Raw genomic sequence first — 26,872 nt, 5'->3', positions numbered from 1 at the left:
GGAAACTTGCCTCGATTTCAAAAACATTACCTGCCTTTTTATGCCCTGGTTGAAGGTGATCGCCCTGCTTTGAGTTTTCAGAGCACTTGGGATTTAATAAAAATAATTAACAATGTCTCATGTTGCAATCCAAGAAATGATTGCCTTCTGGACATGGATGGTGGTGATACTTGCACACACAGTATGGATGGACTTAATGCCACTGAACTGTACAGTTAAAAATGGTTACGATGATAAACTGTGTCTTTGACTACAGTTTAAAAAACAATTGCATGACTTTTAAATGACAGTGGCTGAATAAATGAAAATTATTCTAAATAAACCTTTATTATCTCAGAGTAGATCTAGAACCAGGAAGAAGTGCCAGAGGTGAGATTTTGGCTTAGCATGAGGGAAAAACATTTTGATACTCAGAACTTTCATATGGAATAATGCTATTAATCAAAAATAAGTAAGATGGGAATATTTGTGTTTTATGAGATTAACACATGTTCTGCATCCATACTTTGGAATATTACGTATCAAAAAGAAGTACACTAGTTTTGTAAGCTATTCATGATACATTGATAAGCTGGGAAAAAGCAGATTGTAGAACAGCGTGATAGAATTTCCTCATATTAAAATTTGGGTTTCTAGTCTTATGTTTAATTATATGTAACTATTTGATAGAAGGCTATTTGCCAAAATGTGGTTGGTATGTTTAGGGAATGCTTATACTCTTGAGATTTCCTGAGTAGTAGGAGTCTCTCTTGCTATTTATAAGTAGCCCCTTGTGCCCAAACTGGGCCAGAGGGTGGGGGACAAGGTTGTGAGAAAATTTACAGCCAAGTGGGACAAAAGTGCTTGGGTAGCCTGAGCTATCAGGGCTTGACACTGGCCTCTGAAGTCTTGTGGGTGTGAGCCCTTGGTCACAGATTTGCCTCCAGGTGGTCAGCATCAGGATTGAACTGAATTGTTGGACACCCCATTGGTGTCAGGGGAAAAGATACCACACAACTGTTGTCAGACTGCTCACGCAGTTGTATACATTCTTGGTCCCTGTAGTCAGGTTATAAGTTATGTCTATCCCATCCTCTACAGCATCTGTCCTAGTGGTTTGTGCATAGTTCACACTAAGAACAAGAAAGTAGTACATGTAGAGTTTACCTTATGCAAGAACGGTTTCTCTTTTAAAAATATTTATAAATTGAGATTTGATTTTGAAACATGGTTTTGTTGAGGCCTGGGGATTCTTTTTTCCTCCATGTACAATTCAGCAAATTTTAGTATAGTCACAGAATTGTGCAACCATCACTACCGTTAGTTACCCCAGAAACCAACCCCATACCCAGTAGTCATTCCTCCTGTTCACCTCTAGTCCACCCAGTACTAGGCAGCCATCACTCTACTTTTATTTATCCATTCATCAGTTGATGGACATTTGTGTTGTTTTTACTTATTATGATTAGTGTCTGGTTAAAAGATTCAAGGTTAAAAAAAAGATTCAAGGTTGATTATCAAGACAAACAGTAACCATACTTCAGTTTTGGGGGAATATCTTAATGGGGAGGCGGTTGGCATATGGCCAACTGCCTGTTTTTATTAGCCCACAACGATACCCATCCATTTGCAGGTGACTATGTCTGCTTTTAGCAAACTGCTGCAGAGTTGAATAGTTAAAACAGACTATATACCCCACTGTATGTCCTCCTGGCCTCATCTATTTTCAGCCTTAACTTCAAGAAGTAACTTTCCTGTCTACTCAATACCGTTTTCTCTTTGTTTTTGGCAGGCTGAGAACATTTATAATGATGAAGACCCTGAAGGAAGCGTGGATCCAGAAGGACAAGGATCTTAGATCATGTCTGCACTTGTGATTTTTAGACTCCCCTTTTCTTCCTCTCAACTCTGAGATTGATTTAACACTGGTTTTGAGACACAGACTTTGTTTGGTTATCTCTCTATAATAAGTTCTAGCAACAATGTTATTAGTCCAAACAGAAGGTGTTTTCTAAATATTAACTGGGGGCTTCTTGATTCAGCAAAGCCACAGACTTATATTTAAATTTTCTTTAGGAATTTTCTAGTAACAGAGGTCTAAAAGTAGCCACAAAAAGGGGAATATTGTGTGTGGTTATTTTTCTTCTTATGCTATATCCCCAAGTTTTTCAGACTCATTTAAGTAAAGGCTAGAGTGAGTAAGAAATAGAGCTAAGTGAGGTAGGTGTCTGAGCCATGAAGTATAAATACTACAAGATGTTGTTTTTATTCAGGAAATAGGGGAGATTCAAGTCATACAAATTCCTACACGCTGAACTTTCCAGGATGCACATTTCCTTACATAGACCAGTCTCCTCTCAGTTTCTTCAGTTAAGTCAAAACAATGTGTTCCTCCTTCCCCATATATTTTTGCTTGTTAGTGTATTTCTTGAGCTGTTTTCATATTATTTCTTTCCTTTCTGTGAAATGGTTTTTTAAAAAAACTTGGGACCACCAAGTTGTAAAGATGTATGTTTTTACCTGACAGTTATACCACAGGTAGACTGTCCAGTTAAGTTGAGAAGAGTGAACCAATAGCTTGTATTTGTTTTTAAAATTAAATTAATCCTGGATAAGAGTTGCTTTTTTTTTTTTAAGGAGTTAGTCCTTGACCACTAGTTTGATACCATCTCTATTTTGGGTGACCTGTTTCACCAGCAGGCCTGTTACTCTCCTTGACTAACTGTGTTAAGTGCTTATAATGGAATAAATTGCTTTTCTACATAATCCCATGCTGATGGGTTTTATTTAGTGCATAACATTCATCAAACACCAGTCTCTGGCTTCTAGAAAAGTTGTTCAGATGACAGTTATTTTCTGTGGTCTTTGACTACCAACAGCAGAATTAAATATAGTAGACCCAGAGGTATAGAAAAGAGCTTACTCCTTCCCAGGGGAAGTGAAAGACATAAAACCCTGAATCAGGTGTACAGATTAGGCTTTGGTAAAATAACATCTTTTTGAAGTCTTACCTCTAGAGAACCACATGAACTTTTAAGAATGTTAGAGGCAGTGTGGCAGAGAGAATTTAAGGCAAAATTTAAATTCTGAAAAGGTGTTTGACCTTTTCTCATAGAGGTTGAATCTCCCCAGTGTATTTCACTGGGGCCTGTACTTAGAGGTTAAAAAAGTAGGCTCTTGAAAGCCAAGTACCATAACCAGATAAAATGCTTGGTTCTTTGCCAAACACCCAGTCTAACTGAAGAGATCACTCTGACCCAAAATCATTTTCATAAGGTAAGATATTTTGGGAAATCTGGATTGTTTCTTGTTTGTTTGTTTGTTTTTAAGTGAGTAGTTCTTTTAGAGTAAACCTACGTGAATCATCATAGACTTAAAAACTTTGTAAAGGAATTCAATTAAGGTATAACACTCATGGCACAAAAGGATCCAGATTGTAAACCATATACAGTTTACCCTTGAACAACATGGATTTGAAGTGCACAGGTCCACTTACACAGATATTCTTCAATAGTAAATAACAGAATCCACAGAGGTGAAGGAATCTTTGATACCAAGGGCCAACTAAGTTATGTGCAGATTAAGCCCCACATTGTTCAAGGGTCAACTGTAATGATAATAGGGTGCCTTTTTTACTTCACCTGTGTTCCTGAAAAACTTTGTTTTGGGTCAACACAAGGCAAGGTACATTTTTCACTAGAGTGTGTCCATACATTCATCCTTTACTCAGTGTGCCTGTGGAAGGTTGCTGATGGCTGACAGGAGACTCATTTTTCCGTTCCTCAGTGCACTGAGATCAGTACCAGTAACGTATGAAATAGAATACAGCTAAGAGTGGACTGATAGTGTTCTGCCTCCAGCCAGCCCTAGAATCTTTTTAAACAGGTCAGCCAGTATTTGTAACTTTCCCAGAGAGAACTGCTTGCCAAATCCATGACACTCCCTTCTCTGTTTAGAAAAAAGTATGTCCAAAGGGTACTTAGTGATCCTTTGCTAAGAAGTTTTTTTTTGTTTCTTGGTTACAGATTCGGCCGTATGTTTCTAAACAGCCCCTGTAAGGTTGAGAGAAAAAAGGATAAGTTGAAATTTTGCAACTTAAAATAATACAGTATATAATACAATTTTTGTGGGTGTTTTTTTTTTTTTTTTTTTGGCTGTGCTGTGTGGCTTGCAATTAAGCCACACAGTTCCCTGACCAAGGATTGACCAGGCCCCAAAGCATTGAGTCCTAACCACTGGACCACGATGGGAATTCCCATTATAAGGTTTTTAACAATGAATTTCTGAAGCTTAGTGCAGATATGTTAGGGAGAGCTTGCTAGAGCGATTGGCATCTAATCAGGGATGACTTTGGTAGGGGCTCACTAAAAATTTCATCTGCCCACGTTAACTTTACAGAGGTATAACAAGGTCTGAAATTCTGTAGTTTTGATTTCTTTGGATTAATCATTGTCTTCTCCCAGTTGTACTTTTCATCTGATCCACACAAAGGTGTTTAGCAGCTCATTTTCTTCAATTACAGCGTTCTAGTGATCTCTCAAACAATAAGCATGGTCTGTTATGCCTAGATAAAACACAGTAGAAGACAATTATAGGATGGGAGTTCCCTGGTGGTCTAGTGGTTAAGATTTGGTGCTTTCACTGCTATGGCAGGGGTTCAATCTCTAGTCGGGGAACTCCTGTAAACTGCGGAGGAGCCAAAAAAAAAAAACCTAGTAATTCAGGAAAAGCATCAGTTACAATAGTTACTTATGAATTTGTATCCAAGATGTAGGGTTAACTAGGAAATTAATAAAGATTTATAGACTTAATCTAATACCCAATTTCATCTTTTTAAATCCTTAGTGTCTATCCAAGAGAATCTAGGATTTTATAAAGAATGAGAACATTGGAATGTAAAGAAATCACTGGATAGATAGATGTGTTGCTTGTTTCACAAATTAAGCAATAATCAATGTCCTTTGGTCTATAAACAACACCCTCTTCAGCTTTTTAAGTGACTGTTAACAGGTTACTTTAGCCTTCTTGGCCTCCTTAGTGATAGTCTGAATTAGATGTCCTAACTGCCCTCTCTGCTATTCTAAGGAAACTGTTTATGAATAGCAGATAGGGTCAGGTAGGGTGAGGAAAGTAAGAATGCAGAGAGCCTAGATGTTTTATCCTGTTCCAGATTTCCTGGTGACAATCAGGGCGTGTTTTAAGTCCTACTAGAAACTGAAACATTGCAAAGGACGCCTGAATACTTGAACCAGGCAGCTTGGAGGTATGTGTCATCCTGTTAACTCCTAAATGATGTAATTTGTTATTAGACACACAGGTTTTTTTTGAGGCATTAGTCCTGTTAGGAAAGCGGCAACAAGGCAGACACCACTCTTGTAACCGTAAGTATCACCTTGAGACGGTGTCTCGATTCCACCTGCCTCAGAAGTGGGAGCGTTAGCCTGTTCCAGGCTCTTAGGTAGCATAGCCCTTTAAAAAAAAAAAACAAAAACCATTTGCCTTCTGTTCATGGATGAGCACAATTTGAGAGTTTCCCCCCAATTTTTTTTGTCTGCTTTTCACTGTTGAGAAATTTCTCATGAGCAACCATCTGCCCTCCCCACCATCCCCTCAGCCAGAGTTGGTTGAGATTTGGGGAACAGCAAAAACTGACTTGTAAGTTGCGAGCTCTTCGGCAAGGCTGACTCTTAGCTGCTCCATCTCTTTGTTCTTCTGTTGCTGGAGTTGCACCCCGCTTCTTAGCTGCCTCTGTCGTTCTTCCATTTCCTCCAGCTGTTCCTGCATGAGGGCCAAGCACATCTCTAATGAGCCAAACAATAAAAACCTGACGTCTTATTATTATAAACCATTTCTTTACACATTGTTTTATTTCCATAGCAGTGTTGAGATTGAGAAGATGAGATTCAGAGAACCTGTTTTGACAGGGATGTTTTTGAAAATGGTGACCCAAAAGCAGTCTTGCCTGAAGTATTGGGGAGGATTTTGATCACTTAGTTGGTGAACTAAGAATTTTTATAGACCCTTAATGAGCAAGTTTGTTTCCATTAAGATAATCAGTTTTTATACTACCCTATAACTTAACTGAAGTTGAAAGAAACCAAGTCTTTATGTAAGCAGGTATATTTGAATAACTGTATTTGAAGCTCCTTGAAGTCAGACATAGCTTTACTTAGTACTTACCACAACATGACATACAAGCAGATGCTTAATTAATGAGGGTATCATAGTTGTTAATTTCCTATATCCTTCACTTATTATATCAGGGCAATTTGTTCTAAAGTGCTAATTTGGAAAATGAAGGTGCTATGCCCTGGAGGCCCTTGCATCTCAGATAACTTTCCCATTGTGCCAAAACCAGGTAGGATCATTCTACAGATTTTCTCTGTGGATTAATGTCTGTGGAATGATGTAAGAAAGATGTCAGCAAGTCAGTCTGTGGCTTGGCTGCTAGCTGGCATGGATCCTCAGCATGGGGGAGTTGGGAAGGAAAGGGAGTGCTGAAATTGGAAGGCATATTTTTAAGGGGCAACGACTATCTCAGATTTTGAATAATAAACTTGGAATCCAGTTCAGGTGCATACTCTGGATGGTGGTTGCTCAGTTGTGTCCGACTGTTTGCAGTCCCATGGGCTCTAAGCGCACCAGGCTTCTCTGTCCATGAGATTTTCCAGGCAAGAATACTGGAGTGTTGCCATTTCCTTCTCCAAGGGATCTTCCCCATCCAGGTTGAACCTGGGTCTCCTGCATTCCAGGGGGTTTCTTTACCAACTGAGCCAACAGGGAAGCATGTTCTAAATAGAATGATCTAAATAATTTGTTCTCTGAGTCATCCTTGGTATACCTGAGGCATGTCAGTTTGCAGTGTTTGATATTGTAGCTGAATCTCAGCTTTCATCATACATTGTCAAAAGGTCATTTTTTAGTGCCTAGTCAGGTGGCATAGTGGTAAAGAATCCACCTGCCTGTGCAGAAGACTCAGAAACTTGGGTTTGATCCCTGGGTTGGGAAGATCTGGAGTAGGAAATAGCAACTCACTCCAGTATTCTTGCCTGGGAAATCCCATGGACAGAGGAGCTTGGCGGGCTATAGTTCATGGGGTCACTAAGAGTCGAATATGCCTGAGCAACATCAAACACATAACCATGCTTTGACACCATGCAGAAATGTGGCCTTACCATCTAAGAGTGTGTTATCTAAAAGCGTCTGCATACCTCTGTGCCCCAGTTTCCCAAGCCTTGCTATCTAGTAAACCTGTCATTTGCTGGGTATACAAAAGAACATGCTTGTGAAGACAATCTGTACTGATAAGCTCTTGACAGGGAGAAGCTGTCACAGAATGAAGTATTAATACAGTGACAGAAATGAAGGACAATCTCCATTCTTTATCCTATGTAGCATCACTGGGTTAACATTTTAAAAACTGCTTTATCAGGATTTCCCTGGTGGTCTAGTGGTTAAGACTGTGCTTCTACTGCAGCAGGGCACGAGTTTAATCCTTGGTCAGGAAACTAACATCCCACATGGTGCAGCCATGAAAACGTGTTTTATCATTCAGTCTTTGATAGGCTTTCCACTTTGTTTAGTCTGGCATTTAGACTCCTGCTAGTTTGACCCTCCGGAAAAGGCAATGGCACCCCATTCCACTACTCTTGCCTGGAAAATCCATGGACAGAGGAGCCTGGTAGGCTGCAGTCCATGGGGTCGCTAAGAGTCGGGCTCGACTGAGCAACTTCACTTTGACTTTTCACTTTAACGCATTGGAGAAGGAAATGGCAACCCACTCCAGTGTTCTTGCCTGGAGAATCCCAGGGACAGCCTGGTGGGCTGCTGTCTCTGGGGTCGCACAGAGTCGGACACGACTGAAGCAACTTAGCAGCAGCAGCAGTTTGACCCTCACTTCTAACTAGGACCTCCATTACTCCTTTAGTCTACACTGTCCAATATGGAAGTCACTAGCTACATGTGGCTTTTTTGTTCTTGTGGCCACGCGTAGGTTCTTGGATCTTAGTATGTCTGGCACCCTACACATAAAATGCTTATTGATGTGAAGCATGCAGATAGTAAGCATATTCCATCTTTTGGCACTAGAAGTCTTCCAATTTGAAGGTAAAAGCTTGATCATTCTCAGCAAACTCACCCCACCCACTGCAACCAGTCCCCAAATTCTGCCCATTTTCCTTCACATCTCTCTCCTCCCACTAAATGGTCTTTCCAGGTTCTTTCAATCTAGCCTCTACACTGCCACTTAGAGTGCATACTTATGTGCCAGGCACATTATAAGTGCTTTACAGATACTATTAAGAAGTATATTCCTTGCAGCAGACCCATTAATCCCATTTTACATGTGAAGGAGCTGAACCACAGGTTAAGTAAGTTGTCCAAGGTTTCACAGTTAGTGGTAGACCCAGGATTTGCCATTACCTTAGAGCTTATACTCTAACAAATTGCTTTACTGCCTTCACATAAATAGATATAAAAGTAGAGATAACACAGATGCATGGGTGCTAAGTTGCTTCAATAGCGTGCGACCCTATGGATTGTAGCCTGCCAGGTTCCTCTGTCCATGGGATTCTTTTTTTTTTTGTCCATGGGATTCTCCATGCAAGAATACTGGAGTGGGTTGCCAAGCCCTCCTCCAGGGGATTTTCCTGACCCAGGGATTGAACCCATATCTCTTAACATCTACACTGCTAGGCAAATTCTTTACCACTAGCTCCATCTGGGAAGCCCAGATACATATAGATAGGCAGACTTAAATGGTCTTCAAACTGTTTTCCATGAAACCCCAGGAGGAGGCCATGGCTGGAGTGTGCTTTTAAGACTTGGCTCAAAACCTTGTAGCATGGACCTGAACTGGATTTCCCAGGGTTACATCCCGCCTCACCCCTCCTAGCTGTGTTACCGTGGACAAATGACTTCTCTGACTCACCTGTTTACTTGTTTCTCAAATGGTGACAATAGTTATACATATCTCAGAGGTAAGAATTAAATGAATTATTACATGTAAAGAACTTCAAGTACACCTGAGCTATTTTTAATCCTTTATGAAATTTCCCCCTTATTTCCCCAAGGGTAATTATACCTGCTTCATCAGTACAATGTTTTATTCCTACAACTATTACATTGTCTATCACATTGAAGCATGTTATTTCATTGATTCTAAAACCACACTTTACATACTTAGACACAGATGTCTTCGATTTTAGGAAGTTTTATCTTGTATCCTTCCTGTACTATAAACTTTTATCATTAATTTTTTTCTTTCTGATTGTTTTTCTGTTTTTTAATTTCTTTTTGTTTATTATTTTTTAATTGAAGTATAAACTTTTTGAGGACAGTGACTGTCCGCCACCCCTACCCCTCACCACAAGTTCTCATCTCTTGCCACCACATAGCTCATTGCCTGGCACAAAAAAAGTAGGCTAAATATTTGTTGAATGAATGGGTGATGGTGATGAAAGCAAATTTAAAGTCACCAGGGTGATGTGTACCCTTGAAAAGTAATCAGATGCCATACATGGCCTTTGGCAAACAGTTTAGGAGAAGTCATTTCAGAAAGAATTCTCTCTTTCAGACCTTTTTTCCTACTTTAATTGTGGTATAGAAATAGGAGACTTTCATCAGGGTTGTTTCTCATAGAGTGATCTTTGGAAAGCTGCACAGATAATCAAATCTGAAACAAATCCAGTATAGTGATGCAAATCACTGGGGAAACAGTTCTAGAATTCTAACACTATATAAGGAAATTCTAATCCCAAGGATTCCCTACTTAGTGCATCACCATCTGAGTTAGCCTTGTCTGAAATCTTAGCATCCTCTGACTTCTCACCTCTGCCCCACTCATTCTGTAGTCAAAATTCTTCTACGTTTGTTCTTGCTTCCCTTCCTTTTATTTTGCTACCATTGTTTCCTCTTACCTGTAGTAGCTTCCTAATCAGTCTGGCTTGCCTCTCGGTCTCTAGCCCATTTTACACACTGCCACCAATAATGTTTCTAAAAGGAGAGCAAGGGGGACTTCTGGTGGTCAAGTAGTTAGGAATCTGCCTGCCGTTGCCCAGGAAGATTCCACATGCTGGGAGCGACTGTCCTCATGGCCACAACTACTCAGCCCCTGCTCTGGAGCCCAAGAGCCGTGACTACGGAAGCCCTTGTGCCTAGAGCCTGTGCTCCCCAAGGAGAAGCCACCACCAGAATCTCGTGCACTGCAGTTTAGAGTAGCCCCTGCTCACTACAACTAGAGAAAGCCTAAGTGCAGCCAAAATACTGCAGCCAAAGACCCAGTGTAGCCAAAAATACATTTTTTAACTGAAAAAAGAGCGAGGATCATGTTAATCCCTCTATTAAATATCTTTAAAGAGCCAACTGACCACTGAATAAAGTCCAAACTCCCTAGGCTGGATTTAAAGTCTAATGGGATCCGCCCTGACCTACCTTCACAGTTCAACTCACCTCAGTTTTTCACCTGCAGCCAAGTTACTAATTATATTTTTATATCTATTGGATTAAATAATATATTAAAATTACCTTCACCTATTTCTCATAAGTGGCTATTAGAAAATTTAAAATGATATTTGAGGCTTGCATTATATTTTTGTTGGACAGCACTGGTCTAGATCTTGCCTATACTTCAGTACTTAAATAACTCTTCTGTTACAGGTTCTCTGATTTAATCCATGGCTAAAAATAATCTCATTATCCCATAGCACTCTTATATGTACCTCTCTTAAATCACATGTTACTTCCTACCCTGGGTTCCAGTTATTAAAGTAACATCTGATTGAGTATCAGGTGTTAAGAAGTTATTTGTTTATGCAAAAATAATTAGCACCCTTTAAGTAGATTATGACCCAATAAAAAAATAGTGCAGTGGAGGTGGGGGGCAGTGTTGGTGAGTAAATATGTATAGTTTGAAGGCATTCAATACCATGACCCCGAAACCCTATTCTTTTCGTAATATAAGCTATAGAAAGTTTGACAAAATCTTCAGTGAAGTGAATGCAGCCATTTTCAACAGAGGACATCTTCCTTATGGGTAAGTCAAAATCTGGGATTTTTAAGTTCATCCAAAAAATGTGTGTTTCAAAAGACAAAAATACTGCTCTGAAAAGCACCACAGTGTGGGCTTCTCATGGCGCCCAGCAGCACAGAAGTCAGCACTTAACTGATGCAGACTCTGAGCCTGGTGGCAGAGATAAGTAAAACATACTCCCTACCTTCTGAAAGCTCAGTCTGTGGGGGAGAGAGAACTGTTTATGCACTTAGTGTTTAGATCCCATTTTGTTCTAAAAGGGATTAGGACTGGCTCACAATCAGAAATAGCTTGAATACGGTTGAAATGGTGACAAATGCACAAAAAAGGAAAAGGAGGGATAGAGGTTTATAGATTTCATCCCAGCTTTTTAAGACTGGAAAACTTCAAAGCAGAGATCAGATAGGTGGGACATGAGAGTGAATACCGGGGAGGGGAAAGAATGTATTCTATCTGGCCTCATTCCCTCCTGTTCTATCTAAACCCAAGGGCGATTCACTCAGAGTTGGAAAACGGTGCTGTGGAAAGAGCACTGAAATATTTGGGGTTGGTCAGACTAGAGTTCAAATTACTCCGACTCACTGGGCCTCAGCTTCCTCATCTAAGAAAAATGATAATAGTTGACTTGGAGGATTAATGGAAGATCACTGGTGTAAAAGTGTCGTGGAAACTAAGAGTGCAGGTTAACTTTCAGCCCTAGCAGGCCTGAATGAATGAAATGGAAAATGGCTTAAAGAAGTGAGTGACTGGCCCATGAAACAAATTGCTTTTCCTACCTATGCTAGCCTGGTGGCTCAGGTGGTAAAGCATCTGCCTGCAACGTGGGAGACAGGTTCGATCCCTGGGTCAGGAAGATCCCTTGGAGAAGGAAATGGCAACCCACTCCAGTACTCTTGCCTGGTGAAGTCCATGGACAGAGGAGCCTTGTAGGCTACAGTCCATGGGGTCGCAAAGAGTCAGACACGACTGAGCAACTTCACTTCACTTCACATATGCTAGCATTCAGTCCAAAGACATTTGGCCAGGTCCCCTTTTCCTCTCTAGACTAAAAGACTGTCCTTCCTCCCACGCCCAGTGGGCCTACCCGGTACTGCTGCACCTCCTCATCCCGCTTTTGCCTCACAAGGGTGATCTGGTCCTCCAGGTTCCTGTTTTGCAGGTGGAGCTTCTGGGCTTCTGCCTGCAGTGGTCTCAGGGCCTCCTTCATCTCCTGGATCTCGGCCTGGGTTTTCTGCAGAGCTTTGGCCGCAGCTTCTTTCCTCTCTAGGAGCCGCAGCAGCTGAGGCTCGTACTCCTCCTCCAGGCCCTGGCGGCTCTCTGCCATGAGGCTCTCGAACTGGGCAGAGAGCCGCCGGCTCTCCTGGAGAAAATGCCCATCCCTCTGACTCTGAGGTGCTTCGAGCTGTTGCCGTAACTGCTCCTTCTGCTTCTGATAGGCCTCCCGGAGCTGGGTTAGTTCCTCTGAGAGCTGGGCCGCCCGGGTGGTCAGCGCTTCCCGGAAATCGGCGAACTGGGCCACGTCCTGCCGGCGGCACTCCAGCTGGTACTGGTAGGCCACGCACTCCTTGGTCACCTTAAACAGCTTCTGCTTGACCAGCCGGATCTCCTCCCTCAGCCCATCCCTCTCGAGCTCTGCCTGGGCGTGCTGTTTGTAGGCAGCCAGGATATCCCGGTGGACCTGCTGCACCTCCTGCAGGGCAGGCTCCCGGAGCAACACAAGCTCATGGATGAGTTGATCCCTCTCCTCTTCCAGCTGGGCCACGGCTTCAATGCACTGCTGGAAACGCCCCTCCAGCAATTCCAGGTCCTCTATGCTCAGGCTCCCCTCTGTGCTGGGACTCGGCCCGGCTTGGAGGCTCTCCTTGGGTTTAGACTTCGCCTCACTCAGGACCCTGTCTCCCCCATGAACTATCTGCTCTGGGCTTGCGGTCTTCACGGGCTCTTCCACATATAACACCCCCTCCAGCTTCACCGGCTCTTCCACATATAAAGCCGCCTCCGGCCTCACTGGCTCCTCCAGGTACAGGGCTTCATCTGGCATCCTGGTTTCCTCAATGTGCAGCGTCTCCTCTGGCGGTTCAGTTTCTTCCACGTACAGAGCCTCATCAAGGTCACCTGTGTCCCCCAGGTAGAGAATGTCCTCTAAGTTCAAGGTCCCCTCCAAAGACAGAGTAACTTCTGGGTTCCAGGTCCCCAGCTCATACAGGGATGCAGAGTTCTCCTCTTGAAGAGGAGAAATGACCTCTGGCCTTGTTGCCCTGCAAGAGAAATGACAAGGTGAGAGGGTGGTCACAGTCCTGGGAGGGTTTGTGACTGCAGCTGCCAGGACACAACCCTAGCCAATAGCAAATTCTCACATCTCGGAGGGCAGTCGTCCGCCCCCTCCCTTCATTGATCACCACAACACAGCCTATGGCTTAGCTCTGACACCATCCCCAGGAGGTAAGTGTTGAGTCTGCTTCCGTACCATCAAAGGACAGGAACCCACACCTGAGCCACTCTGTGTTCCATCATAAGAAAGTTCTAGTGTTGAGGTAAGACCTTCCCCACAGTTTTCACCTGGACTTGATTCTTCTTTCTAGAATCAGATACTCTAATTTCTTTTCCATGTCAGTTCTTTGAACACTTAAAGAGAGCTGATTTAGCCCTACCGTATAGCACAGGGAACTATATTCAATATCCTGTGATAAACTATAGTGGAAAAGAATATGAAAATATATATATATGTATAACTGAATCACTTGGCTGTGCAGTAGAAATTAACACAACAATGCAAATCAACTACTCTTCAATAAAACATTTAAAAAACAAAGGGACTACAACCACTGGTGGTCCAGTGGTTAAGAATCCATCTGCCGACGCAGGGGACGACGTGGGTTCAATCCCTGGTCCTAGAACATTCCACATGCCGTGCCACAACTACTGAAACCTGCTGCAAGGAGAAACCCACACACCTCAACTGGAGAGTAGCCCCCGCTTGCCGCAACTAGAGAAAGCCTACACACAGCAGCAAACACCCAGCACAGCCACAAATGAATAAAGAGAACTGATTTATCCTTAACTATTCCATGCCCGCCAAGGTTTCCAGTACCCTCCTCATTTGGGTTACTTCTTACAGGTTCCAAGTTGATTCATTATCTCTTGGGGATATGTATAGGAAGCAGAATCCAGGTGTACTCTGAGCAGTGAATCTCTGGACCCTATATTCCTACTGATGTAGTCAAGATGCCCTTAACATAAAGGGCAGCTCTATCATATTCTTTTTTTGACCACACCATGCAGCATGTGGCATCTTAGTTCCCTGGCCAGGGATCAGACCTGTGCCTCCTGCATTGGAAGTGCAGAATCTTAACCAATGGTCACCAGGGAAGTCCCTCTTATTCCTCATAAATGCTGAGTTTGAGTAAAATCCTTAAGACTTTTTCACAGCAAATGCTTTAAAACCATATCTCTCGTTCCTGTAAAACCTCATCTTAGAACTGGCCCATCCTTCTAGCCTGTCAGATGCTCTTGAATTCAGACTCTGTGCTTCTAACACATGAGCCCCTTAACCCAGCTTCAGCTGCCTGCTAGCTTTCTTGGTACCTGTTGAGGAATGCGCTCCTGCTGCTTTGGCTCTCAAGTGGCTTTAGGCTTTTCTGTTTCAGTTGGATCTCTGAGCAATTCTTTGAAAATATAAAATACTCTGGAAATAATAATAAATTACACTTTTAAAGGTCCTGTTATATGTGCCAGGCCCTGTTCTAAATGCTTTACATATATTGATTCATTTAATCTTCATAACAATTCTATGAGGTGGTTACATTTATTATTAACATTTTACAGATCAGGAAATGGAGGTTAAAGAGATTAAGTAATTTGTTCAAGGAAACAGATACTCAGAGAGTGCCAGTTATAAAACAGACTAAATTTGAATAAAAAACTTTTTTGGATAGAACGTGTAAATGAAAAGCCTCACATATCAAACAAAGAATTTGATTTGTATTGGAAAGGTTTACTTGTGTCCAGGTTTTAAGCTCTATTTCTTAGCTCCAGGTTCCCAATAAAGACTATTTTTATTCTAAATCATTGTGTCCTCAGTCCTCTCTACACCCCAGGAATCCCTGGCTTCCCCTTTGTAACCCCTGATGGCTCTCGGGAAACCACAAAAGTGTGGCTTCACCAGGCCCCAGACATCACTGGCCTCATTCAACCCCAGTACCTCTGCCAACACCTAAAGCTTGAAGACAACGATCACCTAGTCCATTCACTTCCCTTTACCAGACATGGAGTGTTTTTGTTTTTGTTTTTGTTTTCACCTAAAGTGCCAAGCATCAGGTGCCAAGTAACACAGTTACTTGACTCAACTGCCAACAAATTATCCTTCTCTCTGAGCTTGTTACACCTGTATTCTCCCAGCTCAGAGAAATATATCACTGTATATCAGGCTGTATATCAGTGTTTTTTTTTTTTTTATTGGATATAGTTGATTTACAGTGTTGTTACTTTCTGCTGTACAGCACAATGAGTCAGTTATACATCTATTTACGTATATACATATATATATATATATATATATATATCCACTTGAAGATTCTTTTCTCATACAGGCCATTACATGCCGGGAGCCAGCATATTGCATATTGAGTGCATATTGCATATTGAGTGCATATTGCATATTGAGTGCAGCACTTCCCACAGCATCATCTTTTAGGATCTGGAATAGCTCAACTGGAATTCTATCACTGCCGGGAGCCAGTGTGAGGAGCTCCACCCATGACAAAGGTCATGAGGAAGGAGGCTCGGCATACGCAAAAGCGGGATCGAGCCTCAGGAGTCCCCCTGGAAATTCTCGAGCATTTACACCCAAAACCAGAGTCTGCCTACTTTCTGCTTTGTGCTTTCACCTACACCTCTGACTTTACGGGGGGCTGTCCCCCACTACCTCTCTGAAAAAAGAGATAGCTTACAGCTCCAGTTAATAATTCCTGGGTGTGACAGTGTTTAACCTACAAACTCCTTTGGAAATCCTCTAGCCTGCCTGAATAGGTTTTTCCGGCCACATGTGATTGTTCAGAGCCTCCCAACTGTGAGAGGCAGGAGATGTTCTAAACTGTCTAAACACAGATTCTTTTGAGTAGTTAAAAGATTGATTAGAAATTGTATTGGTGAAGGGTTTTTCACTTACTGGGCCAATGTTTGCTGCTAAGTCTCCATACTCCTTACCTACTGTGTCCTTGGCAGTGTATTGATTGATATAATGGGTGTATAGAAATGTAAGTAGTAGCCTCAATGTTTGTAACCTTGGACCCTTGAGTTAATTCTTTTCTTGATTGAGCCCACCTCACCTTTGCCCTATAGGAATGCAGCTTTGTCCAATGCTTTTTTGGAGGCTGGTGCCTGACTTTGGAATAATCACCTTTAGAGAAATATAAGTTTCTTAAAATGTTAACAGGCCTCCTGGCCAGAAGATGATGTAAATCACCTGAACTTTTGCACATGAAGTTTGAAAGCCTGGCTTCGATTAGGACCAGGAACTGCTGTCCTTGCATGACTCCACCCCTTCCCCCATTATCCTCTATGCATAACTTAAGGTATAAAAACTACTTTGGAAAATAAAGTGCGGGCCTTGTTCACCAAAACTTGGTCTCCCCATATCGCTCTCTCTCCCAAATTCTGGCTGAGTCTCCATCTGGAGCGCGGAACCAGCCATGCTTGCTAATTATGCCTGGGCTTCTAAGATCCGAACGGGGAGGCCTCAGTGTCGCCTCTCCTTCGGGAGAACGGAAGGACGCCTGTGGCCTACATAAGTGGTGCAAACTTCTTGTCTTGAAGTTTTATTGGTCTCCCGCGTAAACCAAGCTACTCAGCCTCTTTTCTTCACTGAATTTTCCTACTGAGCTATCCTTATTTCAGCCGCTTTTCTCCACTGAATTTCCTCACTGAGCTATCCTCATCCTATTACTCTTTATATCTTTGATAAAATATTTAAATAAATAGGTTGCCTATGCCGTCTCTCCTTCAAATACCCTGGATCAGCCGGGGCTGGACCCCGGCAATTACAGAGTAGAGTTCCCTGTGCTATACAGTAGGTCCTTCATCAATCCCAATCTTCAATTTATCCCTCCTCTTTCCCTCCCACCGTAACCATAAGTTTGTTTTTTACATCTGTGATTCTATTTCTATTTTGTAAATAAGTTCATTTGTACCATTCTTTTAAGATCCACATATAAGAGATATCATATGATACTTGTCTTTCTCTGTCTGACTTACTTCACTCAGAATGACAACCTCTAGGTCCGTCCATGTTGCTGCAAATGGCGTTGTTTCGTTCTTTTTTAAGGCTGAGTAATATTCCATTGTATAAATGTATCACATCTTCTATATCCATTCTTCTGTCGATAAACCAGTGGTCTTTAAACAGCCTCCTCACTAAAAACTGATATTTCTATCTCAGAAAGTCTCCAGTCTCCATCCTCCTCTTCAGCCCACTGCCAGGACCCTCATCCAAGTCATCATCCCTCACCTGCACTCTTGTACCAGCCTTCCCATAAGCCTTCTTCTTTCCCATCCCAGTCTAGTTTTGACAGTGGTGCCACTTGCTCTAATATAAAACAAACCATCACGCTCCACTTCACCCATAGATAGTGAACTGCTTTGCACAGTTTCCAGGCCCTTCAAGATGTGGCCCCAACATATCTTTTCAGCCTCATCTTGAATTACTCCCTGCTGCCCACCCAATGCTTGACATTCTGGAACACACATTAACTTTATCTATTTATATTTATTTTTATTTATTTGACTACGCTGGGTCTTAGTTGTGTACACAGGGCCTTTTAGTTGTGGCATGTGAACTCTTAGTTACTGCATGTGGGATCTAGTTTCCCGACCAGGGATTGAACCCCAGGGCCCCTGCATTGGGAGTCTTAGCCACTGAACCGCCAGGGAAGTCCCTCAGAACATGTGTTAACTTAAATCTCCCACTCCTATCCCGCAGTGTCTAAAGGGTCCAGCTGGGAACATATAGTTCATTGTATACTGCCTGTCTAGAGATCAGTCCTACACTGCCTGGAGCTCCTCGCACCAAAAAGGATGCACTGCTCAGCCAGCCAGACCCACCCAGATCCTCAACAGAGTCCCTGCTTTGCCAGCAGACCGCCCTCACATTATGTTCCAGCTGAGTCCTCCACCCTAGAATGACGTAATTGCGTTCAAGGCAGTATTCTAAGCATTCTCCATAAATACTCATTTATACAACGCTCACTTGTGTGTGTTAGTCACTTAGTCGTGTCCGACTCTTTGTGACCCCATGGACTGTAGTCCGCCAGGCTCCTCTGTCCTTGGAATTCTCTAGGCAAGAATACTGGAGTGGATTGCCATTTCCTTCTCCAGGGGATCTTCCAGAACCAGGGATCGAACCCCCGGTCTCCTGCATTGCAGGTAGATTCTTTACCATCTGAGCTATAGGGTTTATCCCCAATTTATAGATGAAGAAACCAAAAAGCACCAAGTAAAGAACTCACTCAGAGTTCTACAATTTATACGTGGCAGAGCCTGTTGAAGGCTGGCAGTCTGGCTCTAGAGCCAGGGCTCCTTTTTACCACTCTCGTCTTAGATAGAATAGGTGTTGGGTCTAAAAGACCTAACAGATACAGCAGGTATAACAGAGCTCGGCCCTAGCATTCAAAATATATTTATATCTATTTACTTAACAAATGTCTGCTCATCTTTCAAATCCTGCTGGAACCCCACCTCCTCTGTGAAGCCTGTCCCAGCCAACTCCCATTCTTGTGTTCTCAAGGCACTCTATATGCAGCTCATCTTTGCACTAAGTGCTTTGCGTTCCAGAAGTGCATCTGTCGGTCTCCCCTGATAGTCCGTTTCCAGACGACAAGCACAGTTGTTCTTTGTATCCCGGTTTGGGGCTCTGTGGATGTAGGCAGCGGCAACTGGCTGAGCTCCAAGGAGGAAACTTGCCCAAGGTCAAGTGGCAGGACTGGACGTGGAGTCCAGTCTCCTGACTTGCAGGCAGTGCTGTTCCCACACACCGTGTTGCCTCTGTCACCTCACGTGCAGTGCCAGGCCTCTGCTAGGTGCTGCCCGCACTCAACTGCCTCTCTCTAAAGAGCTGGGGAAAAGTAGCTTATGGGAGACCTGCCTGGTGGTCTGGTGGTTAAGTGTCTGCCTTGCAATGATGGGGACCAGGGTTTGATCCCTGGTTGGGGGACTTTGTTGCTGTTTAGTTGCTAAGTTGTGTCCAACTCTTTTGATACCCCATGGACTGTAGCCCTCCAGGCTTCCTGGCCCTTGGGATTTCCCAGGCAAGAATACTGAAGTGGGTTTGACATTTCCTTCTCCAGGGGATCTTCCCGACCCAGAGATTGAGGCCATATCTCCTGCATTGTCACCACTGAGCCAACTGGAAGCCCTGGCTGGGGACTATAGCTCCCCTAATGAAACATGCCATAGAGCACTAAGCCCATGTGCCACAACTAGAGAGCTCCACAACTACGGAGCCCTCATGACACAATGAAGATCCCACACGCTGCGACTAAGACCCAAGGCAGCCCAATAAGTAAATAAATGTGCTTTTTTAAAGTAGCCTACAGGAAGTCTAGGGGCAAGGCAGCCAGCTCGGCTGGGGCCCCTGACCTCAGGCCTCCTTGGGCTCCAAGCAGCCTGCCTCTGCTACTCTGTCCCTGTCCCTATAGGATCCCAGCAGCTCCCAACCCCGGCCATCAGGGCTGCACCTGGGCATGTTTGTGATACCATGCAGCCCTGGGTTGGCGTGTGGCTGGCTCTGTGTGTACAACAGTACAGGTGAGTGCATGTGTAAAACTAGGCTCAGCTTCGTGCGGTGGTGACAGGGAAGAGGTGACAGGTGTGTGTGTGACTGCACTTCTACCTCTTGGTACAAGAGGAAGTCCAGGGCTACAGGCTGACCTGGGGCAGAAGTGCTCCCTACTCGCCCCAAATCCATCAGCCACAGGTCCCTTCCCCCTCCAGGGGGCAAGCTGATAGTGTGGGTGATGGAGAGGGCTTCCCCTCCAAGGCTCCGGACAGCCAAGGCCCTCCTGCTGGTCTGGGATTGGGGACCCTCCCCCCACGCCCTCTTAGGCCCCAGACCAGAGAGAATGAGCTGCCTGAACAGACTCAACTCCAAGCTGGCAGCCGCCCAACCTTGCACCAAGTCTCTTCCACACGGCAAATTCAGCGACTTGGAGGGTTCCATGTCCAGCTGCATTTGGGGTGAGGAAGGAAAGAAAATGGGGAGGGTCTTTTGCCACTATGGGCCATCCGGCATCTGATGGTTGATGCCGGCTAGTGTGAAGCGGTTAATCCTCACATCACCCCTGGGAGGGGGAGGGGGAATTATGAAAAGCCCCCAGACCAGCGGAGGTGTCGGAACCCCGGGCCCCCCCCACCCCCGCCTCGCCCCGGGCCAGACTCCCCTATCACCCTTGGCGGGTGGCTCCACCCTGTGCCCCACCCCCGCCTGGACCACCGCCCCCGTCTGGCGAAAGGCGCTCTTGGGGAGAAGGGATCCGCCTAGCACCCACTCCCCAGGAGGGGGTGGTGACCCGGGCCTGAGAAGGTCCTTTCCTACCTCGCGGCCTGGGCGGAGCCGTTCCCGCCGCGCCGGGGCTCCGGGCTGGCCATGGCTGCGCGACCCGGGCTGGGCGGCCGCGGTATTAATAGTCGGCCCCGCGGGCCGCCCGCGCCCGCCAGCCGCACTGCCAGCTGCAGCCGACACCGGATCCGCCGACCCGGGGCCGGGCGCGCCCACTTGGCCCGGGCTCCGCGGGAGGAGGGAGCGGGCCTCGCGGCCCGGGGGCGGGGAGTGGCCGCCCCTCCCGGGACCAGCGCTGGGGGTGGGGGTGGGTGGATTGTGTGGGAGGGGAGGTCGGCGTCTCTAAAACGCCACCTCGGGGTCTTCCCGAGTCTTCTTTCTCCCCATCCTTCCCTTTCGAGTGTCCCCAGTTGCAGGGCCCGGGGAGGAAGGTGGCTCTGCCTTAGGAGGGCGCTCTTCCTGCCCGGCCGGCCCGGGATGGGGACAGGGTGGGTTGAGGACCTCGGGGCAGTGGGCACCCTGCGCGCCGCCCGCAAGGAGGCCTGGGGTGTCCGCCGCCGCCTGGCGCCCTGCGATAACCCCCTCGCCTGAGCGCTGTGCCCCCGCAGCTGTCGCCCAGGGCTGGGGGGAGGAGGGGGGACAACGCCACACCCCGTGCGTTTGGGGACAGTCCGGAGCCTGGGGCAGGGCGGTGCGAGGACCACGTGGGAGGGTTGAGTCCATATGTAACCCCGCTTCCTGTCCCCCCCTCCCACGCCGCGAGGGTTAAGGGGTCTCTCCGCTTGTTCCACCTGTCATCAACCGCCCCCCTCCCCGCACCCCGCTTCTGTCCACTCCTAGGCGTGACCCCTCCCCCAGGTCCTTAGCCCCTCCAGGGTCAAGCTCAAACTCCACACTAAAGGCTGTCTGGGTCCCTGAGCGGGAAGTGGCCAGGCCCCTTCCCAGACCTGGGCCTCTGGCATGCTCCCTCCTGATGCCTTTTTTTTCCACTTAGCCCCTCTGTCTGGGGAGGTCTTTGACTCAATCGCAGAAGAATGCCAGGCACTATAACAAGCCGAGGGGCTGGATGTGTTTAATCAGAGAGGCCTTGAGCAAGGGTGGGGGTGGGGCAGCCCTGTGGAACCACTTGTGGGGCAGTGTGTTGTGATCTGTGGGCCTGCTGGCCGTGTGCACCCAACATGGTTGTGTGTGCACTGTGTGGAGAGGGAGACTGTGGAACTGTTGTGTCCACATGTGACTCTGATGACTGTGGGGTGCACGTCTGTGAGGGGATATGTGGGTAGGTGACTGTGATCAGGGGGAGGGATTATGCGAGTGGTGATGGTGCTGGTTGTGGAGTGTCTGCGAGGCTGGCTGTCGTGACTGTGTGGTGGGACATCTATATAGTTGTGTGTGTGATTGTATGCATGCGAGAGACTGGGGGCTGAAGTATGTGGGTGTGGGCGGGGGTGCTCACAGCAGCTGTATGGCGTGTCTTCTGAGTGTGACTAGGGCCCCCGAGTATATGGTCATTAATCCATGTTTCTGAGTGTGCTGCCTGGTGTGGTATATTTATATCTCTGTCTAGTGCAAGGGGGTGGGGGATTAACACCCAGGGCAGCCAAATATACCCTTGTAAGGTATGCACAAGAAAAAGTCAGGTTTTGGAGGCTGCTGGTCATTTTCTGACTTACCTCAAAAATATTCCAGGGGAGGAGGTTGGCAAGGCCTCTGGGGCTGGTCGTTTGACAGCCACTGCCAGTCCGAGGGGAGCTGAGGGAGCCCGGGGAAGGCCTGCCAGCAGCAGTGTTTAGCGTGGTGCTAGGCAACAGGCAGAAAGGGTGGCGCTGAGGGCTGTCCCTTTCCCTCCAGCCCCGGCCCAGGACCTGGCCCCAGGCAGCCCCCGGTACTGATTCCTTAACCTCTCTCAACGCCCCTCTAAGCCCTTCTTCAGACTGAAACGCTGAATTCCCTGGGGTCCCAGAAACACCTCTAGCTCTTTGTTTTTGCTGTTCCCTGTGCCTGGAATACCCTTCCAGCTCTTCACATTCACTCATCGTCAGGTCTCAGCTTACATGTCATCGCCTCAGAAAGGCCTTCTCTGATGTGTCCATCCCCCACAGAAATGTCCGTCCACGTACGGTGTGTCCCGTCACCCTGTTTATTTTCTAAACACGTGCTGCAGGCTTTAATAACATTGTTCATTTTCCATTCCTGCCTTTTCTGCTTCCCCCACTAGGATGGAAGGCAGGAAGAACACTTCTGTGCCCCCGGGGCCAGCACAGGGCCTGGTATGCATAAAATCTCAAAAACGTATTGAATGAATGAAGGAAAGAAAGATAATCCTTCCTAGGCCAGTTCAGGCAACATTTGATGCCTGTTGTGTGCCAGGTCTGGGCCACTCGCCACCAAAGAGTCCCTTTGAACTCAAGGAAACAGATATACACATGTGCCCAGGCTGTGTACACCAAGGCAGAGGGAGGTGGGTGAGGCTGCAGGACTCCATTCACTCAGCAAACATCGGCACTTGTCCTGGGCTGGGCCCTGTGTCAGAGCAAATGGCCTTCTTTGGCCCAGGGCCCTGCCTGCAAAGAGCTCACAGTGAAGAGGATGCTAGAACTGTCCCCTGGGGAGACAAACCCCTACAGAGAATAATGCCAAATCACTAAGCTGAGTGATGGGCTAGGCCCTGGGAACTGAGGAAGCCAGGGATGGGAGAGATTTACTCCAGGCCTGGGAACAGCCTCCTGGTCGAAGTAACTTGGGCCTGGAAGAGGAGAAGGCGTGTTACGGTGTCAGGCTGCTTGGAGAGACAAGCACAGCCCTCTGCCTCTCAGCCCCTCCACAAAGCTGAGTTCACAAAGACAGAAGAAACCTCCTGGCTGCCTACTCTTTGCCTACCGTGAATTCTCTGTGCTTTTGCCCTGTGTCCAGGGGCTGACTCTTGCTGACCTTGGCCTCCTTGCCTTATGGTTTCAGGTGAAGTTTGGCCAGTAGGAGACGTTGCCGGGGGATCAGAGGGAAGGAGGAGAGTGAGACCAGGATATTTATAATACTGTGATTTTTTTTGTTGTTCAATTGCTAAGTTGTGTCCAACACATTGCAACCCCATGGACTGCAGCAGTCCAGGCTTCCCTGTCCTTCACTGTCTCCCGGAGTTTGCTCATGTCCATTGAGTCAGTGATGATATGATTTTGGCAGGTACTATGTTCCTCCAGTAAAAGTCACAGCTCCTGTTGGGTGGCCAGTGACCATGGATATGAGTCCAGCCAGGCTCGTTAGCAAGGCTCCCTCCCTTACCTCTTCAGGCCCTGAGACGTGACTCTGTTCCACTGTTGTGAGCCACAGGGTGCCTCACTGTTTGTGCCCACACCTCTGTAAATAGTTCCTTCATTAAACCTTCTTCTAAACAACAAAATTCTGTAAAGCAACTATCCTTCAAAAAAAATTAATTAAAAAGAAAACCTTCTTCTGGCAAATGCTTTGAGTGGTCCTCGGCTTCCTGCTGAGACCACTAACGTAAGAACTAAACCTGGGGAAGATAAGTCCTTGGCAGAGAATTTGGGGAGACATTCCTTCTTTCTTTTCTTGGCTGTGCCACATGGCATGTGGGATCCTAGTTCCCCGATCAGTGACCAAACCCAAGCCAGGGAAGTCCTGAGGAGACCCTCTTTTTAAATCACAACTCAAAACTGCAATCAGAAGATGTGGTGAACTATTACAAAGCCACAGTCACCAAAACAGCATGGTACTGGCATAAAAACAGAGACGTAGGTTAATAGAACAGTATAGAGAGCCTAGACATAAACCTACACATTTATAGTCAATTAACGTATAACAAAGGAGGCAAGGGAATACAATGGAAGAAAGAAATCTCTTCAGTAAATAGGAAATAGGAAAAACTGAACAGTTACATGTAAAAGAATGAAATTAGAATATTTTCTCACATCATATGCAAAAATAAACTCAAAATGGATTAAAGACCTAAATGTAAGACTGGAAGCCAGAAAACTCCTTGAAGAAAACATAGGCAGAACACTGTTTGACATAAATCATAGCAATATTATTGTCATTCTGTCTCCTAAAGCAAAGGAAATAAAGGCAGAAATAAACAAATGGAACCTAGTTAGACATAAAAGCTTTTACACAGCAAAGGAAACTATCAACAAAACAGAAAGGCAATCAGCTGAATCAGAGGAAATATTTGCTAATGATATTATCAATAAGAAGTTAATATCCAAAATATATAAATAACCCATACAACTCAACATAAAAAAAAATTGAAAATGGGCAGAAGACCTAAATAGACATTTTTCCAGGGAAGACCTACAGATGGCCAACAGGCATGTGAAAAAGACGCTAAACATCATTAATAACTGGAGAAATGCAAATTAAAACCACAATGAGATATCACTTCACAGCTGTCAGAACAACTACCATCAAAAAGACCACAAGTAGCTCTTTCACGTCTTGAAAGATGGCAGGTAAAAAAGCTGAGAAGCCGATACAAAGGAGGGAAAAGCTGAGACAAAGAAGGCTGATTCTGGTGGCAAAGTTAAAAAGGTTAAGAAGTGCCGCTGAAATCCTGTCCTGGTCAGAGGAGTTGGCAGATACTCCCAACCGGCTATGTATTCCAGAAAGGCCTTGTACAAAAGGAAGTATTCAGCAGCGAAATCCAAGCTGAAAAGAAAAAGAAGCTGAAGGTTCTTGCTACTGTCACAAAACCAGTTGGTGGTGACAAGAATGTGTGTGCATGCTAAATTGCTTCAGGCCTGTCTGCCTCTTTGCGACCCTATGGACTGGGGCCCACCAGGCTCCTCTGTCCATAGGATTCTCCAGGCAAGAATACTGGAATGGGTTGCCATCCCCTTCTCCAGGGGATCTTCCTGCCCCAGGGATTGAACCCACATCTCCTGCATTGCAAGCAGATTCTTTACCATCTGAGACACCAGGGAAGCCCAAGAATGGTGTTTCCCAAGTGATTAAACTTCGCAAAATGCTAGGTATTATCTTACTGAAGATGGGCCTCAAAAGCTGTTGTCTTGGCAAAAACCCTTCAGTAGCATGTGAGAAAACTGCACACTAGCCTCTCTCCTGGGCCCATTCCGAGCATCCTCACTGAATGCCGCCAAGGTGAGAGGTTGTTTCCCTAAAGCAGGTGAGCACTGGCTTGCTACTTGTGACTCGGTCTTTCCCCTCAATCGAGTTCCTGGGTATAGAACAAAATTTGTCATTGCCACCTCCACCAAAACGGATATCAGGGGTGTGAAGGCCCCAGAACATCTCACTGATGTTTACTTCGAGAAGAAGGGGACTTCCCTGGCTATCTGGTGGTTAGGACTCCACACATCCCCTGCAGGGGGCACTGGTTTGATCTGTGGTCAGGAAAGTAAGATCCTGCAAGCCCAGTGGCGTGGCCAAAAAAAAAAAAAAAACAATTACATAAGCCAGGCACCGGGAAGGTGAGATCTTTGATGGGGAGAGAAAGAAGTAAAAAATTACAGAGCAGTGCCAGGGTGATCAGAAAGCTGTGGACTCACGGATTCTGCAAAGAGTCAAAGCTGTTCCTCAGCTCCAGGGCTACCTCCGCTCTGTGTCTGCTCTCACAAATAGAATTCATCCTCGCAAAATAGTGTTCTAAACTTCTTACAAAGAACCTAATTAAATAACTGGTCCATTAAAAAAAAAAAAGACCATAAGTAACAAATGTTGGTGAGGATGTAGAAAGAAGGGAACTCTCAGGGAACTCCCTTGGTGGTCCAGTGGTTAGGGCTCCATGCTCTCACTGCCAACAGCCCAGTTTTTATCCCTGATCAGGGAACTAAGATCCCACAAGCCACACAGTGTGGCCAAAAAAAAAAAAAAAAAATTAATTAAAAAGAAGGGAATCCTCATACACTGTGAGTGGAAATGTAAATTGGTGCAGCCACTGAGGAAAACGGTGTGGAGGTGTCTTAAAACTCTAAAAATAGAACTGCCATCAGTTCAGTTCAGTCGCTCAGTTGTGTCTGACTCTTTGCAACCCCATGGACTGCAGCACGCCAGGCTTCCCTGTCCATCACCAACTTCCTGAGCTTACTCAAACTCATGTCCATTCAGTTGGTGATGCCATCCAACCATCTCATCCTCTGTCGTCCCCTTCTCCTGCTGCCTTCAATCTTTCCCAGCATCAGAGTCTTTTCCAATGAGTCAGTTCTTCACATCAGGTGGCCAAACTATTGGAATTTCAGCTTGAGCATCAGTCCTTCCAATGAATATTCAGAACTGATTTCTTCTAGGATGGACTGGTTGGATCTTCCTGCTGTTCAAGGGACTCTCAAAAGTCCTCTCCAATA

The 26,872-nt window shown here is 45.5% G+C and overlaps 2 protein-coding genes, 1 long non-coding RNA gene and 1 pseudogene across 6 annotated transcripts in view; 3 read left to right on the top strand and 1 right to left on the bottom strand.

The window, feature by feature from the left end:
* Positions 1-2,745, top strand: part of RBBP4 (RB binding protein 4, chromatin remodeling factor) — a 16,583-nt gene extending 13,838 nt beyond the window's left edge. For both annotated transcript variants that reach the window (XM_027517049.1, XM_027517057.1), the window contains exon 12: positions 1,772-2,745. In XM_027517049.1, coding sequence (XP_027372850.1) covers positions 1,772-1,837 — 66 coding nt within the window. In that variant the 3' untranslated portion in view covers positions 1,838-2,745. The remainder of the gene's footprint in view (positions 1-1,771) is intronic.
* Positions 2,456-20,746, bottom strand: SYNC (syncoilin, intermediate filament protein). Of its 3 annotated transcripts, XM_027517029.1 has the most exons (5): positions 20,595-20,746; positions 12,093-13,266; positions 5,633-5,757; positions 5,372-5,448; positions 2,456-4,031 (listed from the first exon to the last, which is right to left on the bottom strand). In XM_027517029.1, the coding sequence occupies exons 1-5, from the start codon at positions 20,645-20,647 to the stop codon at positions 4,021-4,023; spliced, it is 1,440 nt and encodes a 479-aa protein (XP_027372830.1). In that variant the 5' UTR covers positions 20,648-20,746; the 3' UTR covers positions 2,456-4,020. The 3 variants fall into 3 exon arrangements, with proteins under 3 accessions (XP_027372830.1, XP_027372837.1, XP_027372824.1); XM_027517036.1 differs by lacking the exon at positions 5,372-5,448 and having other exon boundaries at positions 2,602-4,031; XM_027517023.1 differs by lacking the exon at positions 2,456-4,031 and having other exon boundaries at positions 5,138-5,448.
* Positions 19,224-26,872, top strand: part of LOC113877214 — a 20,714-nt gene continuing 13,065 nt past the window's right edge. The window contains exon 1 of the long non-coding RNA XR_003506713.1: positions 19,224-20,236. This is a non-coding gene — a long non-coding RNA (uncharacterized LOC113877214). The remainder of the gene's footprint in view (positions 20,237-26,872) is intronic.
* LOC113877188 lies at positions 25,015-26,178 on the top strand (annotated as a pseudogene).

This window comes from Bos indicus x Bos taurus, chromosome 2, assembly GCF_003369695.1.
Source record: "Bos indicus x Bos taurus breed Angus x Brahman F1 hybrid chromosome 2, Bos_hybrid_MaternalHap_v2.0, whole genome shotgun sequence".
NCBI lineage: Eukaryota > Metazoa > Chordata > Mammalia > Artiodactyla > Bovidae > Bos > Bos indicus x Bos taurus.
This window is presented reverse-complemented; position numbering and strand designations above follow the sequence as displayed.

Excerpts from the sequence above, each read along its gene's own strand:
- SYNC (XM_027517023.1), bottom strand. The coding sequence starts at position 20,647 with ATGGCCAGCCCGGAGCCCCGGCGCGGCGGGAACGGCTCCGCCCAGGCC. Across the intron at positions 13,267-20,594 it reads GGCTCCGCCCAGGCCGCGAG|GGCAACAAGGCCAGAGGTCA; the intron begins GTAGGAAAGGAC and ends TTTCTCTTGCAG. Across the intron at positions 5,449-5,632 it reads GAAGAGCTCGCAACTTACAA|GGCTATGCTACCTAAGAGCC; the intron begins GTCAGTTTTTGC and ends TTTTTTTTAAAG.